Source organism: Mytilus galloprovincialis, chromosome 8 (genome assembly GCF_965363235.1).
Source record: "Mytilus galloprovincialis chromosome 8, xbMytGall1.hap1.1, whole genome shotgun sequence".
In the NCBI taxonomy this organism is placed as follows: Eukaryota; Metazoa; Mollusca; class Bivalvia; order Mytilida; family Mytilidae; genus Mytilus; species Mytilus galloprovincialis.
Window position 1 is genome coordinate 19,311,408 of NC_134845.1, and position 17,647 is coordinate 19,329,054.

General features: G+C 33.5%; 1 protein-coding gene across 2 annotated transcripts; it reads left to right on the plus strand.

The window, feature by feature from the left end:
• Positions 1–268: 268 nt before the first annotated feature.
• Positions 269–12,965, plus strand: LOC143085262 (uncharacterized). 2 transcript variants are annotated; one of them, XM_076261511.1, is made up of 5 exons: positions 269–372; positions 2,033–2,434; positions 8,762–8,950; positions 11,444–11,687; positions 12,827–12,965. In XM_076261511.1, exons 3-5 carry the CDS (start codon positions 8,882–8,884, stop codon positions 12,838–12,840), a joined length of 327 nt encoding a protein of 108 aa, XP_076117626.1. In that variant the 5' UTR covers positions 269–372; positions 2,033–2,434; positions 8,762–8,881; the 3' UTR covers positions 12,841–12,965. The 2 variants fall into 2 exon arrangements, with proteins under 2 accessions (XP_076117626.1, XP_076117627.1); XM_076261512.1 differs by lacking the exons at positions 269–372; positions 2,033–2,434 and adding exons at positions 2,939–3,205; positions 6,973–7,664 and having other exon boundaries at positions 12,731–12,952.
• The last annotated feature ends 4,682 nt before the right edge of the window (positions 12,966–17,647 follow it).

Consider the following 17,647-nt stretch of genomic DNA (forward strand, 5'->3'; position numbering starts at 1 on the left):
TCTTCACATTAAATCACAGGATCATTCAAATAATTAATCATCTGTTGTATGAATACGAGCACATACAGGAGATAACCATAATGGATTAAGAAGAGACAAATCAAAGTTAAAAACACAAAAACCGAGGGAATAACATAAACGTCGAAAAGAAGGAGACTCGTTACGTCGATAGGGTAAATATATTCTGCTTCTCATTTATCACACGTCATGTAAATTAACAATCAATTAAAATGGCACAATAAGAAGTAGGACATAATCTGTTACACATCTAACAACTAAACCGGTATTTAAAATTATCTTACCTCCTATACATTTCTAGGAATATGATTGGTTAAAAGCGTCTTCGTAGAGACAGTGTATATTCAATATTAGGTTAGTAGGGGGCAAGCCTTAATTCAATACACGGTTAGTAGTGGATTCACGACTTTGGCACTGTTTGATTATTTTAAAGTATTGAAAGTTCTGTTAAATATTGTTATATCAAGGTTGTTGATACTAAATAGTTATTGTTTGCATTATTATTATTATTATTATATCAACACTTTAATATAGAAATGAGAAGATGTGCTATGATAGCAAATGAGACAACTCTAGTCTAAATTCAACAAATAAAGATAGTCGGTTATATAAATTCGTTACATAGTGTGCTAGTGACACATTAGGTCACTAACACACTATGTAACGAATAATATCAGACCGCGAAAACAAGTATCTCGTGAGATAAGATACCAACATATCGTATTCGTCAACTAATTCGAGATAGTGACCATCAAACTTATTCAGTCATACTTTCTGATTTATGATGATTTTAATTTGTATATGTAAGAAGTACATCACTGTCAATGAAGTTCGTATACATTATTCATAAGCAACACGACAGGTGCCACATGTGGAGCAGGATCTGCTTACCCTTCAGGTGCACCTGAGATCATCCCTAGTTTTTGGTGGGGTTCGTGTTGTTTATTCTTTAGTTTTCTATGTTGTGTCATGTGTACTATTGTTTGTCTGTTTGTCCTTTTCTTTTTTAGCCATGGCGTTGTCAGTTTATTTTCGATTTATGAATTTGACTGTCCCTCTGGTATCTTTCGTCCCTCTTTTACAATGGCTAACGCATTAATTGAATTATGTGAACGCCATACGAAGGAGAATAGTATGATACTGCTGTAAAATGTGAAGGATACAATATACCTTGTCGCTATTAAGTCCTATCTGGGAAAACCCATTACTTAGACAACTTCGTGTCAAGGTCAGGTGGACCAAAAAAGTCATCACTTATGAGCTGAAGGATGTTAAAGTCTGGGAAGTGGACATTTCAAATTGTTAATAGTTTAAGAAAATCTAAGTAATTGAAAATGGTTTGTTTAATGTGGTTAACGATTGTTTAAACATGTCTTTATGAAATGCTTTATGCACGATTCATTGTTTGAAAAAGACCACAGAAAGCTTTAACCGGTTTGAAAATTGTGTTATTTTAGAAATATAAGGAATAAATGTTGTTTTTTTTTAAATTAAAAAAAGTCATCATGTTTGTCATAGATTCTAGTTTTTAGTTGTTTGTGTCAATATCGAGGTAATGGTCAAGATATACAACAAGTATTATAGCGTATCTGATGATAGATACTAGAATGAAAAAGCTGATCAAGTGAATTATGTTCAATAAAAGAATTCAACACATTTTACAGAAATTTCATAAATAGTTACAGGATATTACAAATCTAAACAAAATTTTCTGTAGCGATTAATTTCTATTCGCACACCATCAATAACTATACGAATAGGTTTATCAAACCAAGGTCAATAAATGTCGCATGTTCAACCAAATGATAAGCTTTAGGTGTCACCAATTTAGTTTTTTTTATATATCTTTATTAATTGAAAATTTTGCTAGTGTCAGTATTAAATATATGTGATCACATTATCAGAGTAAGTGCCGTACTTGTTATTCTCTTTAAACATTGTGAATATCAACTGTAGCGTCGTTGACAATAACAAGACATCGAATTTGATAATACATTTTAATTTCATTTTACAGGTGCAGATGACGTCGTAGCATTTACTAAAGGTTGAGTATCATATGAATACCTAACACAGGGCCAAATTCCAACATTTGATAAAACTATAACCAACATCAATGCACACTTTTCTCTTGATGGTAAATTTGTCTGCAGTGTTCCTGGCTTGTATGCCTTCCATTTGTACGCAGTTACCAAAAGTAACGAACACTTACAGTTAGATCTCTACCGTAATGAAGAGTACATTGTTTCAATTTGCTGTAAAAACCAGAATGACTTTGTAGGTGCTGGGAATTCTGTTTTTCTAACTCTTGAAATGAACGATAAGGTTTATATAAAGGCACATGACAACTATGTTAGTTTTATCTTTGGAATGCCAATCAAGGAAGTGTATACTACTTTCACTGATGTACTAGTTGCAGGTAAGCATTGTTCTTTACATTAACATTTACATTATCAGTTTTATAGCACCAGAAACGCATTCGACATCCTAAGGGATGATCAAGGCCAAAATATTTTGAAACTTCTAAGCCTATCACAAACGCAAGCATTAGGCATAATAGAAGGGGAACATAAACATTTGCAGATTTCTTATACACATTTGATTAACTTTCCTTCATAAATAAACCAAGATAAAAAAAAAATCAGTAGTGATCTATGAAGGTTTTGCTATTGAAATATCTTGATTACATTTTGACCAATTACACTAATTTTCAGTTTAGTTATCACAACCTGTCTTCATTGTTATTTCAGCGGTTGTTGACCAAATTTTAAGAAGTGTAGTTGTTTGTTGTCAATGAAAGCACGTTATTTTAATTTCATAAATTGAAAACCTACCTGACATATGTCCGTTAGGATTTCTTTCTCTCGTTGGTATTTAACTCGCTCCCCACCGGAAGTTAAAAACTAGTACTCAGGTGTACTGTTATGACTTCCGGTCCAGGTAAACGAAATCAGTTTTCTTTCTCGGCGCTTGAAAGACGGTCGTGTTTTTCAGCGTGGTATAAAACTTATGTAAACTGTAGTTATAATGAATAGCGACAGTACTAGTGAGCACGTGGATGAACCACGAGATGAGAGCAGTGTTAATGGCGCGGGAACCGCCATTGGCATTAGAAAAACCAGTTCTTCAAGTTCAAAGACGAAGAAAAAGCGGAGAAGCAGATATGACATTCTTGAAGAGAAAATGAACAGTAAGTTGGACAATGTAAATGATAAATTTGATACCTTAATAACATTGTTTCAAGCCAAGAATTGTGCCGAAAATGGCGACAAAAATTGTGAGGCAAAAGGTTTGTCACAAAGACAACCTGAAGGTCGTGAGCGTGAGCAAACACAAAGTTTGCGCCGGGAATTGTCAGAAAATGAAAATTCTGATGACAATGTTTCAATCAGACCAAGAGACGATGAAATATTAGGTGAAAGTGAAAATGAGTGGGACACAAAGTCCTCTGATGAAGAACACTTGTCCGTAGGACAAAAAAGTGTTTGTTTGATCTCTTTGGGGATGATGCCTTGACAAAGAAGTCTGAAAAGAAAATGGGCATTGAAATTGACGAGACACAAAAGCAGGTATTGTTGAATAGTTGGAGAGCTGAACATCCTAATTTAGTCTCTGCTTTTGCTGAAGAAAGCAAAGATGATTTTCCAGTACATGAAGATACTGAAAATTTTTTACTGGTTCCTACTATTGATGATTTGATAAGTAGATGTTTGATTAAAAAACATGGCAAGAAAGCTTCAGTTACAAAAGGTGGTAAATGTTTATTCAGTCAACCTAGTAAAATGATTGAAAAAATAGCTTACAGAGGTCAACAAGCTGCCTACATGGGTATTGTTATGCATATGTACATGCAACAAGGTTTGGGTGCGCTAATGCAAACTTTACAGTCAGACAATGTAGATTCTGATAAAGCAATACAACAGGTTAGAGATGTATTTGCCATGTCCACTAAAAGCTTAGATCAAGTGGGGCGTACAGGTACTTTTCATCACATTGTACGGAGGCAAGTAGCTATGACTGATACAGGTTTATATGAAATTGATGAGGCTAGAGACTTGTCTGATTTACCATTATCAGCAGATGGTGTGTTTGGATCTGACTTTGAAAAATTTCTCAAGACTCGTAAAGAGAAAAATAAAGCTCTGGACGACTTACTACCAGACATTAGTGTTAAAAAGTCCTATTTGGGTAAGAGAAAGACTGTGTCTTCTTCAGAAGCCTCTGGTTCTAAGAAACCTTATGTGGTAAAGGACAAAACAGAGTCATCAGATCGTTCTGGTTATTCAAATAAGCCAAATTTTAATAGTAGACAGTTTGAGAAAAAAGTTGGGAATAGTGAGACTAAAAATGAAGTTCCACATTTTCGGATCCCTAAGTTTAAAAGAGGGGCTAGTAACAGTAGAGGAGGAAAAACCTCAGGATACTTTAGATGACAAGGTGAGAAAAGTGAAGTTTCCGAAGATACACATACCGGTCGGGGGGGGCGGGGGGGGGGGGCGATTAACACTTTTTTTTACAAGAATGGGAGCAGATAACTCAGGATCAGTGGGTTCTGTCAATAATCAAAGACGGTTACAAACTGGAGTTTCTGCAAAAACCTCCTTTTCAGGGAATAAAAAAGACAGTAGTCAGTACAAAAAATTTGGATATTTTAAATTTAGAAATAAATTCTCTTTTGGAAAAAGGGGCTATAGAAAAAGTACCAGTGAAAGAAAGAATGACAGGTTTTTACAGTACATTATTCCTAGTTCCAAAAAAGAATGGACAAATGAGACCGGTTATGAATTTGAAACCACTAAATCAGTATCTTCGGAAGCAACACTTCAAAATGGACACAATTTCAAAAGTGTTAAACTTAGTAAAACAAGGAGATTGGGCAATAAGTCTGGACTTAAAAGACACTTATTTTCATATAAAAGTTTTCAAAAATCACAGGAAATACCTCAGATTTTCTGTTCAAGGTCAAGTTTACCAGTTCAAAGCCCTTTGTTTTGGCCCAACATCATCACCACGAGTTTTTACGAAGGTGGTGTCAGTAGTTGCTGCCCATTTAAGAAAACAAAACATACGTCTAGCAGTATATCTAGACGATTGGATGTGTGTCAATCAGTTTCAACAAAAACTTGTAATAGATCGAGAAATAATGTTGAATCTCCTTGTTCGACTAGGCTTTTTAATCAATCACGAAAAGTCCAGTTTAATAACAAATCAAACAATCACTTATTTGGGAGCGGTGTTCAAGTTCGATCAAGGTTTGGTATTACCAACTCAGGACAGGATACAGAGTCTATTTTTATCAGTACAAAAAGTAATGAATGGCATGATAACGGCCAGACATTACATGGAAGTATTGGGGAAAATGGCATCTTGTCTAGAGTTGATTCCGAATGCCAGGTTATTTATGAGGCCTGTCCAATTACATTTACTTCGAAATTGGACCCCATCAAAAATGAGTTTAGATTTTCAAATTCAATGTACTCCAAACCTAAAAGTTCATTTGAAATGGTGGTTGTCTTTAGCAAACATTATGCAGGGAAAATCTTTAAAACAAAATCAGACCTCAGTTACGATCACCACGGATGCCTCCAAGTCGGGTTGGGGGGTCACATGAACAATCTAACAGCTCAGGGTCTTTGGACAGAGGAGCAAAAACTGTTACATATAAACAATCTAGAATTGGAAGCAGTTTTTCTGACTGTGAAGAAATTTCAGAAATTTTTGAAAAACAAACTAGTTTTGATTCGGTCAGACAATGTTACGGTAGTCCAATACATAAACAAGCAAGGAGGGACTCGGTCACTTCAGCTATGTCAAAGGACTTGGGATTTATGGATGTTTGCCCTAGAAAACAAAATTTATCTGAAAGCAGCACACATTGCGGGAGTAAACAATGTGTTAGCAGATCAATTGAGTCGGATAAAAATTCAGGCAACAGAGTAGGAATTAGACAATTCAGTTGTGTCAATTCAGTCAATTTTTCAAAATTGGGGGCATCCAACAATCGATCTTTTTGCGACAAACGAAAACAAAAAAGCAGTTGTGTTTTGCTCATGGATGAATCACCCACAAGCATTAGCAGTGGATGCTCTTTCCATAGAATGGAACAACATGTTTGCCTATGCATTTCCCCCCTTGCACTAATTCCAAAAATGTTACAGCACATGCAAAAATTTCAGTGCGAGATAATACTGATAGCTCCACATTGGCCAAGACAACATTGGTATCCCCAGTTATCCTACTAGTAGCTTGTCCTCTAAAACTTCCACTAGTAGAAAATCTGCTGGTTCAGGGCAAGAGAAAAGTGGCACATCCGAACCCAGAAGTGTTTCAGTTAACTGCATGGCTACTATCGACCAGCAGCTCAAAACAAAAGGTTTTTCTGAAAACGTTAGGAAACTCTTGTCAGCATCTTGGCGGGCAGGTACTCAAAAGGATTACAAAGCTAAATTTAGAAAATACAATAGCTGGTGTTCTGAACGGGATATCGATCCCTATACAGCTTCTTTAGAAAATTGTGCAAATTTTTTAACACATTTATTTGACAAAGGTTCACAGTATAGGACAATTGCGGGTTACAGGTCTATGCTGTCTTCAGTATTATCTCCTATTGAAAAAATCCCTGTTGGTCAACACCCTTACATTATAAGATTACTGAAAGGGGTTTTTAATACGAGACCGCCTAAACGAAAACTTGTACCCGAGTGGGATTTACCTTTAGTCTTAGACTTACTAAAGAAAGAACCTTATGAACCAATGAAAAAGCTAGTTTGAAATATATAACTTGGAAAACAATTTTTCTTATTGCAATTACTACTTTTAGAAGATGTGGGGATTTGCAATCTTTGAGAATTGGTGAAGGTTCAGTTAATGTTCAGAAAAAAGGGGTAACTTTTTTACGTCATGGTTTGTCAAAACAAGATAGAATTTCTCATCATAGTCCAACTATTTTTGTTCCAGCTTTTGAGAACAACAGATTGTTAGATCCTGAGAGGGCTTTGACACATTATTTGAGAAATACAGAGGATTTAAGAGACAAGAATGGCAAAGATGAACTGAAATTGTTTTTAACTGTAAATAAACCACATAGACCAGTGTCTTCACAAACTATTTCAAGTTGGTTAGTTAAGGTGATTAAGCATGCATATAAGAAACAGAAGAAAGATATTCCTTCAGTGAAAGGACATTCTACTAGGTCAATTGGACCTTCCTGGGCTCTTTTCAAAGGAGCAAAAATGAAAGACATTTTAGATAGTGCAGATTGGAGTCAAGCCAACACTTTTGTGAATTTTTACTTAAAAGATGTACAGGTGGATTTTTTAAACATTTGAATACTTTCCCGACGAGTTTGGTGGAGAGAATGTTTTAGTTTTGTGTGTAAATATTAACAGTGGTATATTTTAACTGTATATAGAAAATACTTACAACATGAAGTTGTGGGAAACATTTTTATAAAAAATGCAGAAAAATATTTAAAAAAAATCATAAAACTTTAAAAACTACAAAAAGATGTTTGTACATATATATAAAATGAACTGATGTGAAGAAGAGGAAAATGATTCCTAAAAATCTATAGAGGCAAACTTCTATTTATCCACATCCAGAAAGGGATTGCTTTGGAATCAGAGATAATCCTAACGGACATATGTCAGGTAGGTTTTTAATTTATGAAATTAAAATTCAAAAATTTGTAAACAAGTTAAAATTTTATGAATAAATTATACCTACCTGACATATGTCAGACCACCCTACCTCCCCGTAAATGAGAAGTTTGATACGAGGTGTCTTTCAAGCGCCGAGTGAAAACTGATCTCGTTTACCTGGACCGGAAGTCATAACAGTACACCTGAGTACTAGTTTTTAACTTCCGGTGGGGAGCGAGTTAAATACCAACGAGAGAAAGAAATCCTAACGGACATATGTCAGGTAGGTTTTTAATTTATGAAATTAAAATAACGTGCTTTCATTGACAACAAACAACTACACTTCTTAAAATTTGGTCAACAACCGCTGAAATAACAATGAAGACAGGTTGTGATAACTAAACTGAAAATTAGTGTAATTGGTCAAAATGTAATCAAGATATTTCAATAGCAAAACCTTCATAGATCACTACTGATTTTTTTTTATCTTGGTTTATTTATGAAGGAAAGTTAATCCAATGTGTATAAGAAATCTGCAAATGTTTATGTTCCCCTTCTATTATGCCTAATGCTTGCGTTTGTGATAGGCTTAGAAGTTTCAAAATATTTTGGCCTTGATCATCCCTTAGGATGTCGAATGCGTTTCTGGTGCTATAAAACTGATAATGTAAATGTTAATGTAAAGAACAATGCTTACCTGCAACTAGTACATCAGTGAAAGTAGTATACACTTCCTTGATTGGCATTCCAAAGATAAAACTAACATAGTTGTCATGTGCCTTTATATAAACCTTATCGTTCATTTCAAGAGTTAGAAAAACAGAATTCCCAGCAAACCGTTGATTTTCCTGTTTGAATTGTTTCACACAAGTAATTTTGGGGCCCTTTATAGCTTGCTGTTCAGTGTGAGCTAAGGCTCCGTGTTGATGGCCGCATTTTGACTCATGCTTGTTTACTTCTTATAAATTGTGACTTCTCATATATATGTACACAAAAGCTTAATTTCATACGATAAATAAACAGCGTCAGAAATTTTTAACTCTCTCTGCTGGTTATCTATTTAATAAATAGAAATGTTTAAAAAGTAACTAACTTCTTTTATTCAGATACCAACGATTTTGAATATGATGCTTTCTCAGCTGGACTGAAGCACTCCATTGCTTGGACGACTGCTCATACTATTCCATACGAAAGACTTATAACAAGCAGAGGTACACCGAAGTTTAATGAAGGAACTGGAACGTTTAGGGCGTCGCAGACTGGACTTCATATCTTTCACTACCACTTCTGATCATGTTAGTGAAATTAATTTAAGATACTGGCCTTTTATAGCCTACCATATGGTATGGGTTTAGCTCATTGTCGAAGGTTGTACAATTGCTCATACTTGCTTTTCATCTACTTTATTGGACTTTGGTGGATAGTTGTCTCATTAGAAATCATACCACAGTTTATTATTTTTTATTAAATACATGGAAAATTTGAGATCACCCCTAGTTTTTTGGTGGGGTTCGTGTTGTTTATTCTTTAGTTTTCTATGTTGTCTCATGTGTGCTGTTGTTTGTTTGTCTTTTTTCATTTTTAGCCATGGCGTTGTCAGTTTGTTTTAGATTTATCTTACCTCCTATACATTTCTAGGAATATGATTGGTTAAAAGCGTCTTCGTAGAGACAGTGTATATTCAATATTAGGTTAATAGGGGCAAGGCTTAATTCAATACACGGTTAGTAGTGGATTCACGACTTTGGCACTGTTTGATTATTTTAAAGTATTGAAAGTTCTGTTTAATATTGTTATATCAAGGTTGTTGATACTAAATAGTTATTGTTTGCATTATTTTTTTTAGTCCAGACCAATTGAAGAAGATTTTTAGAATTTAACACTTGAACACTTTAATATAGAAATAAGAAGATGTACTATGATAGCAAATGAGACAACTCTAGTCTAAAATTCAACAAATAAAGATAGTCAGTAAGATAAATTCGTTACATAGTGTTCTAGTGACACAATAGGATATATACGGAGTCAGTAAATTCCATATTAGGTCACTAACACACTATGTAACTAATGATATCTGACTGCGAAAACAAGTATCTCGTGAGATAAGATACCATTTCAATCAGCCCGATCATTCCATCGTTTCTATGACAGTTCGCATTATCGAAAAGATATACCATAGCTCTAACAATCCTAATCTTTCAACGACTCTCCGTAGACAAAAAAAGAGGACTACTGGATTAGACAATTGGGAACTGCGACACCTTATGGTTGCAATGAAAAAAATGATGGTATAGGTATTCTATCTAGTCCTTCGTGTAACTCTGTGAATGTGATGAATATTTTCAACTCGACTATTCAACGTAGACGCAGTCATGGTCATTGTCATTATACATCACCTTCTCTGCATGATGCATCTATTAATGACTTGCTGCCATTTATACAAAAGCTGTTAGGTAGTCATCACATTCGCACGAAACTTTATTCATTACCCCTTTCAAAATTTCATTCTCTGTTCAATTTATGTTTGGAATCCACTGTTACAAACCCTCATTCAAACCAATACAAAATTACAGCTATAATTTCGGATATTGCAAGTCACAGACTTTTCAAGCCAGTCCGCATTGGCAAACATGAAAAAGAGAAAATATCTTTCCTTAATCTTTCCTTTGCTAACAAAGGTCTCGATGGCTTCAACTTAGGCAATATCCTTCACCATAAATTAGTTCAATCGAAAATACCTCCTTATTTCAAAGACCAGTTTGTACCAAACATTTCTTATTCCTATACCAAACCTATTGCAACTAAAATTTTCAATTACAAACACGTTTTGCAGGATCTCGATATTGACTACTTCAATTCTTAACCTCCTGATTGCACTTGTGCTAGTTCCCAATTCACATATAATCCTGCTGGCCACGTTTCCATTCGTTTTTGATGTGCTTTGTTATTTGATTTTGGCATGTGATTACGGACTTTCCGATTAGGTTTTCCTCTAAGTTCAGTTTTTTTGTGATTTTACTTTTTTCCATTCATAAAACGGAAACTAGAAACTCACCTTTTGTTGGTAGGAAATAAGTATTTACTTTTCATTTGTGATCTGTTGGAAAAGTCTATACTAGGGAATATTCAGAAATTCATTATGAAAGACATCTTTTACTATAAATTTTAAAATGTTATGATTCAGAAATAAGTGTTAAGAAATATAATATTCATTATCGAGTTAAGGGGCAATTAACTACAATTAGAAAAAAACCTGTCGTTATACAAAAAAAAAAAAAGAATTTCGCTTTGTAGAATTGTCGAATTTTCTTAGTTCCCTATATATTAGCAAGTAGAAAAATTGTTGTTTCATGCTTAAGAAATGCCTCATTGACATGGGAAATATTCACGGACCGACATGACTATTGTTACTTTTTCGTAATAAGAAACAAACCAGACTAGTTTTACTCAAATACTGCATATTTTCAAAACGCAAGTGAATTTAAGCTGTTTTTTCTCTCGTAATTTCTCGTAAGTCCATTCCCACCTTTCTTTTTCAAATGGAATGACTATTGATTATCTATGATAAGAATATACTCAAATGTACATTTTTTACTTGTGACTTATACACTTGATAAAATCAAACGAAAAGCTCTATTGTTTTTTACTTGTAAGTCAAATTAGATATTGCAAAAACAAATCAGGATTTCAAGTAAAATTAAGATACATATATGTAGATCACAATGTATTTCTACGTAGACTATATTCCAATATTTTATCGCTAACTTCTTTCTTTAAAATTTTTACAGGAATTATGGTTAGATGTGTACCATAATTACCACTATGTCAACTCAGCATATGGTAAAACACCAAACGGATACACTTCAATAGGTAACACCTGTATTCTGATGTTATCTCGTGGGGATGAAGTATATGTCATGACTAAAAGAGAAGGTAGAACATATGGAGATATTGCAACAAATCAAACGTATACAACATTTTCTAGCTCCACCCTTAATCCATATACAAATATAGACGACATAGACGATTTTGGTACGTAAAGTATGGATACATTGTAGGAATGAAAAAATTGTACACAATTAATGTTGAGCATAAACAAAATAATAGTCTATATATTTTAGTAAGTTCTGAGAAAATCCTTAACATCAATCCTTTTCAAAACATTTGACGATTGAATGAATAATAAAAAATTGCACTTCAATTAAAAATTGTAAATTAGAGGCGCAAAATTTTCATTTGTATTTAATTCCAAATACTATTTATCTTGTAGTACATTGTACCCAATGGACATGGCTTCTGTTATCGTTTCGTAAAATAAACCCTGACAAATTTGAATGTTTTCCAGCCTGTTCAACCAACGATATGTCCTAGAATACGTAGCAGCTACATAACACAAATAAAAAGTTTCAAGCTGCCTAACAAACAAACACAAATACCGAAAGCAATTGTTTATAAAAAAAAAACTGCGACATGAGCGCATGATACATTCGTTCCATAACTCCTCAATGTTATATCAAAAATGTATAAAAAAACAAAAACACAAAAGGGAGTTTATTTTAAAAAAAATCTTGTCACTTAAGTTTCCGAAAAACTGCTATAGATATGATAAACTTACAAAAGTATTCCTAAAAGTTGGTTAAAGCTTTTTTGAGTTATTGACCAACATGTTGACCGCCGACGTTATACAATGACATGTTTGAAATCGTTCAACTACCAAAGGCTTTCTGCATAAAATTTGAATTTGTGTTCATACAATAACGTCTGATTACGGTACATGTCCGTAAACAAAAAGATAATCATAGCAGTTAGGCAAACTCCTGGTGTTTATATTATATATATATGTAAATGCCTCCTGTAAGTAAGTCAGGAATAAACACAACTTTGCACATTAAATTAAATTTTATTTTTTTGATCTGGACACCCTGCCTAGATCAATCGAATTAAAGTAAAATCATAATGGTATTGCTTTGAATATCAATTGAAATTTATACGATAACTGCTTTTGTCAAATATCTTTTCTGAACTCTTATGTTTAAAATGTCACAGGATCGAGTTAATATTTTTTCTATTTGTAGTATATGATTAATATATGGCTTTTTCTGTTGGACTATCAACTCATTTTACACCAAAACAGCGTCAAACAGTAATTTTTAACATTTTTCTCAAACCAGGGCTCAGGGTATGACACGAAATCTGGAAAATTTACAGCGAAATATAGTGGTATATACGTCTTCCATTTTCATGCTTTGTCGCACTCAGATAAGGCAATTTTGATTAGTCTTTACCACAACTTGAAGTATGTGAACTCTATTTATTGCCACGTCCCATCTGGTAATGTAACAGTAGGTAATTCGGCATCCCTGCAGCTGCTACATGGCGATGAAGTTTTCCTAGACATAAAAAGTCATGACACAGCCTTATATGGTGAACGTGATCAAATTTACTGCACATTCTCCGGATATATGTTGAATCTTTTACCTCGAAACTATCCAATAATTGGATAATTAAATAAAATCAAAAATATGTTGTGTTCATTTGTAACTCATCTGATGTAAAATAGTTATCAAAGGTACCAGGATTATAATTCAATACGTCAGACGCGCGTTTCGTCTACATAAGACTCATCAGTGACGCTCATATCAAAACATATAAAAAGCCAAACAAGTACAAAGTTGAAGAGCATTGAGGGCCTAAAATTCTAAAAAGTTGTGCCAAATACGGCTAAGGTAATCTACTCGTGAGATAAGAAAATCCTTAGTTTTTCGTAAAATTCAAAGTTTTGATGTAAGTTCTCGCAAAAATAATAACACGAATTTTTCGTGTCGTGTTAAAACTAATTACGTCTCCTTTCTAAATTTCTTTTAAAAAACTTATAGTTTGGTTTTACAATACTATCATATACTATTTTGTTGTTAATCAGCACACGATAAATTAGATTAACATACTGAGCATAGCTTATCTAGCTAGTTTTCAAAATGTAGAAGGGAAAGAAAACAAAATAATGGAATTTTGAATGTAAATATGAGAAAATACCTCTATCAAACAGCTTACAGAAAAGGAACAAAAAATACTAGGGACATCGTGATTTATTCTTGCGTGGCGTGGTTGAATACCGATGTACATTCCCTAATATACTGAGCGTAGCTTATCTAGCTGGTTTTCAAAATGTTGAAGGGAAAGAAAACAAAATAATAGAATTTTGAATGTAAATATTAGAAAGTACCTCTATCAAACAGCTTACAGCAAAGGAAAAAAAATACTTGGGACATCGTGATTTATTCTTGCTTGGTTAAATACCGATGTACATTCCTTCATTTTAGATAATCAAAACATTTAAAAGATTTTAACCCAGTCTTTTCGAACAGTTTCCCGTTAGGACACATTTGCCTCTACCGTAAAGAGTAACAGTAGCTTAAAGAAACTTTGTCAATTTCGTTTTATTTCTGCAAAGACACAACAAAACATGTAGATATATAAATGGTTTATTATCTTTTTAATAAATTATTTAAAGCTACGAGAATGGCAACGAATAGTATAATACATTTCCAACCATTCGTTTAAAATCATTATCCTTGGATCTTTGAATTCAAACCAGTTGAGACGGAACGCGATTGGAAGCATATAGTTTTTACAAATATCCTTACTTCTAGGTGTGTTATATGAAAATCTCTTTAAAATATATGCCTAATTTTATTTTTATTATTATTATTATTATTTAATAACTGTTAACTCAACCTGCATTTTAGGATTGTTTTAGAATGCATTTATTTTTAGAGAAACAAAGTTTTATTAATGCGTATCTTTTTCAGTGTATGTAATATACAGCCAAAAAATCCCACATCCAGAGCCGGATTAAATGCGTTTTATTACACTTTAAATTATGTGAAAGATTTCCGTTGATTATTAAATTAACAATTTATACAATCTAATTGCAGTTTTAGTTTACTTAATATTCTGTTGTAAGGAAAATTTGTCGGAATGTAATTACTCATTTCTATATATACTTTTACGAAGACAGTAGAATGTATTGATAAAAATATTGCACTCCAAAGTAAACGGAGGAAACGGAGGAAGTCCATTTAAACTGAAGACTTTATCAACCAACGGAACGACTCAATTATCAACTGCCATATTTCTGACTTGCTACAGGCTTTTCCCGAAAAAAAATATTGGGCTAACCGGTATTAAAGCTAGCTGGTTTGACAGTTGTTTATACACATTATTGAGACATATTCTTTAAGCAATGATTAATAAACGTGAAATTATTGGTATTTATCAGCTCAAATTGTGTAAACATACATAATAAATAACAACACAGATAAAAATGTATTAAAAAAACTTCAAGGTAATTTAAAAGAAATATATAATCCGAAACGTTGATAGAATGTACTCTATCGTACAATATCTTTTAATACTATGTTTTATTTCTTTTCATAATTTTCAATTTACTTAGAACCTTAGTACATCTGTGTATTTTGTATTTTATTTCACCTGAGTCTTACTTTCATATTGATTTTCACTAAAATCTTTTATATGTTACATTCGTTTATGTTTCAATTCTGTGGAGAGTAGAATTATTCTTTTCGTATTTAGTATCCGCTTTTTATTATTTCTTATTATTTAAGGAATGAGCGTAGCGGGTTATTTAACAGTGTGCACCACATTTTTTATGTTATTTCGAATAGACAAAAAAAATATTACAGTCATTTCTTATAATTTAATTCTAAATTCCATTGTTAATCCGTAGAAAACCATGAAAAAACGTTGATGACCTCACGGTCACATGACTAAATTATGTCTATGGGCTCATATCAAAATAACGTCAGCCAATCAGAAGACGCGTTACATCCAAAATTAAATTATGTTGGGATAAGCCCGCTTTTCTTGGTAGTCTACTAGAACTCCAAATATATCACGGATCTTATCATCTCTTTGGGGTAAATTCGTTTTCCTTTGTAGTTTGTTCTGACTCCAGATCTACCGATAGTCATACCCATTTTTACTTTTGTTGGGTTTATTATTTGTTTAACAATGCATATTTTCCAAATCATTTTATTATATGTTGAAGTTTTGACTTTTTAATTAAAAAAATTCTGCAAAAGAGGTCATAGATACCAGGATTAAAACTTTGTACGTCATTGTGTTTCCTGGTTTATTGAGATTGTTTCAAATAAATGTATGTATTTCCGTAAGGCGTATGATTTTTTCAGTATAGGTAGCGGGCTAATTGTAATAACAATAGAGTAAGAGTTCCGGTAGTATTTAAAGTCGTGTATGCACGAGAAAAGTTATCGACAAGGGTGGAGACCATCTAACGAGTAATACGAATTTGTGTATAGGAAGAGACATGTCTGACAGTGAATTAGCCAGTAAGGAGTCAATTGAACCAGCCAGAAATTCCGACGTAGACGTAACTAATACAGATTTGTTTTCCTTGTTCAAGACTCACATGAACGGCAAGTTGACTGGCATCAAGAGAAACTTTGACGACAAAACTCACAGTCTGGCTAAGAAAGTGAGGAAAGTTGAGATAACATTTCGTTTCAAAGGTAACCAGATACAATTTGAATTGAATTCTGATATAATAGACACTATTGAAAGAGCCGTTGAGTATAATATTGATAGAAAAGGTCCGCTAGAGCTTCTTTCAGGATGGCTGGAACACAGTTCAAGAGCATAATTCAGGTGATGTCGCTAGTAATTCAGAGAATGAAAAATGTATAAGAGCGGCGAGAAGTCGAGCAGTTAGGAAGATTAAGTTTTAAACGATGGAGAAAAAACAAGGCCGTAAAAGACCCGCTGAACTATTTACACAACTGGGTCGATGCCACTGCTGGTGGACGTTTTATACTAAATTATAATCCTGGTACCTTTGATAACTATTGTCCCCGAGGGTATCACCAAGCCAGTAGTCAGCACTTCGATGTTGACATGAATATCAATTATATGGTAATTTTTATTAATTCCTGATACAAAATTGAATTTTTCGAAAAACTAAGGATTTTCTAATACCAGGACTAGATTACCTTAGCCGTATTTGGCACAACTTTTTTTGGAATTTTGGATCATCAATGCTCTTTAATTTACTACTGGTTTCGCTTTATAACTATTTTGATCTGAGCGTCACTGATGAGTCTTATGTAGACGAAACGCGCGTCTGGCGTATTAAATTCTAATCCTTGTACATTTGATAACTATTTACACAACAGCCCTTTCCTAGCAGCCAGGGCCAATCTAAAACATGTGCTATTCATGTGCCAACTTTTTGCACTGGGCTAGAGATTGCCGAGCTAAGGACAACAAATCTGGTTACAGAGGAGGTGCCGTTTAAACAGTATGGACCACACAGTGACTTTTTATAGGTACATGATAATTTAAACCTGTTAAGCTCCTATTAGATAGGCCGTATTTTGCAAAATAATAAATCTGCTTATAAGCATGAAAAATTTATAGATACGGCAATGGAAGATTTTGTTATTTCAGTGTGATCTGAGGTTGTTTCCGTAAGACCACAAGTAATAAATCCGTTAACGGTATCTGTCAGTTATAAGGTAAAGATAGGTTAATATTGGATTTACGTCATGCCAATGAGCATGTAGTTTTGGGTAGAATTAAGTTTGAAAATATGAAAACTTTCAGTCAAAATATTAAGTCTGAGTATTTGGGTTTTATATTTTATAAGTCGGGCTATCATCACATAGACATCTTCCATGCACACAGATAATATTTAGGTTTTCAATGGAAAAACAAGTTTTATAGCTTTACCATTTGGTTTGAGAAAAAGCGGTTATATATTACCTAAAGTAATAATACCGTTACTTTAGAATTGGCAAAAAGACGAGATAAAAGTTGTTGTGTATATAGACGACGGGTTTGATGTAGTCAAAACGTCTGATATATGTACTTTACTTTAATTCGGGGTTTGTACCTAACAAAGATAAGTGTAACTGGAACCCATCGCAAGATATTGAACTTAGCATTGGGCATTTTAA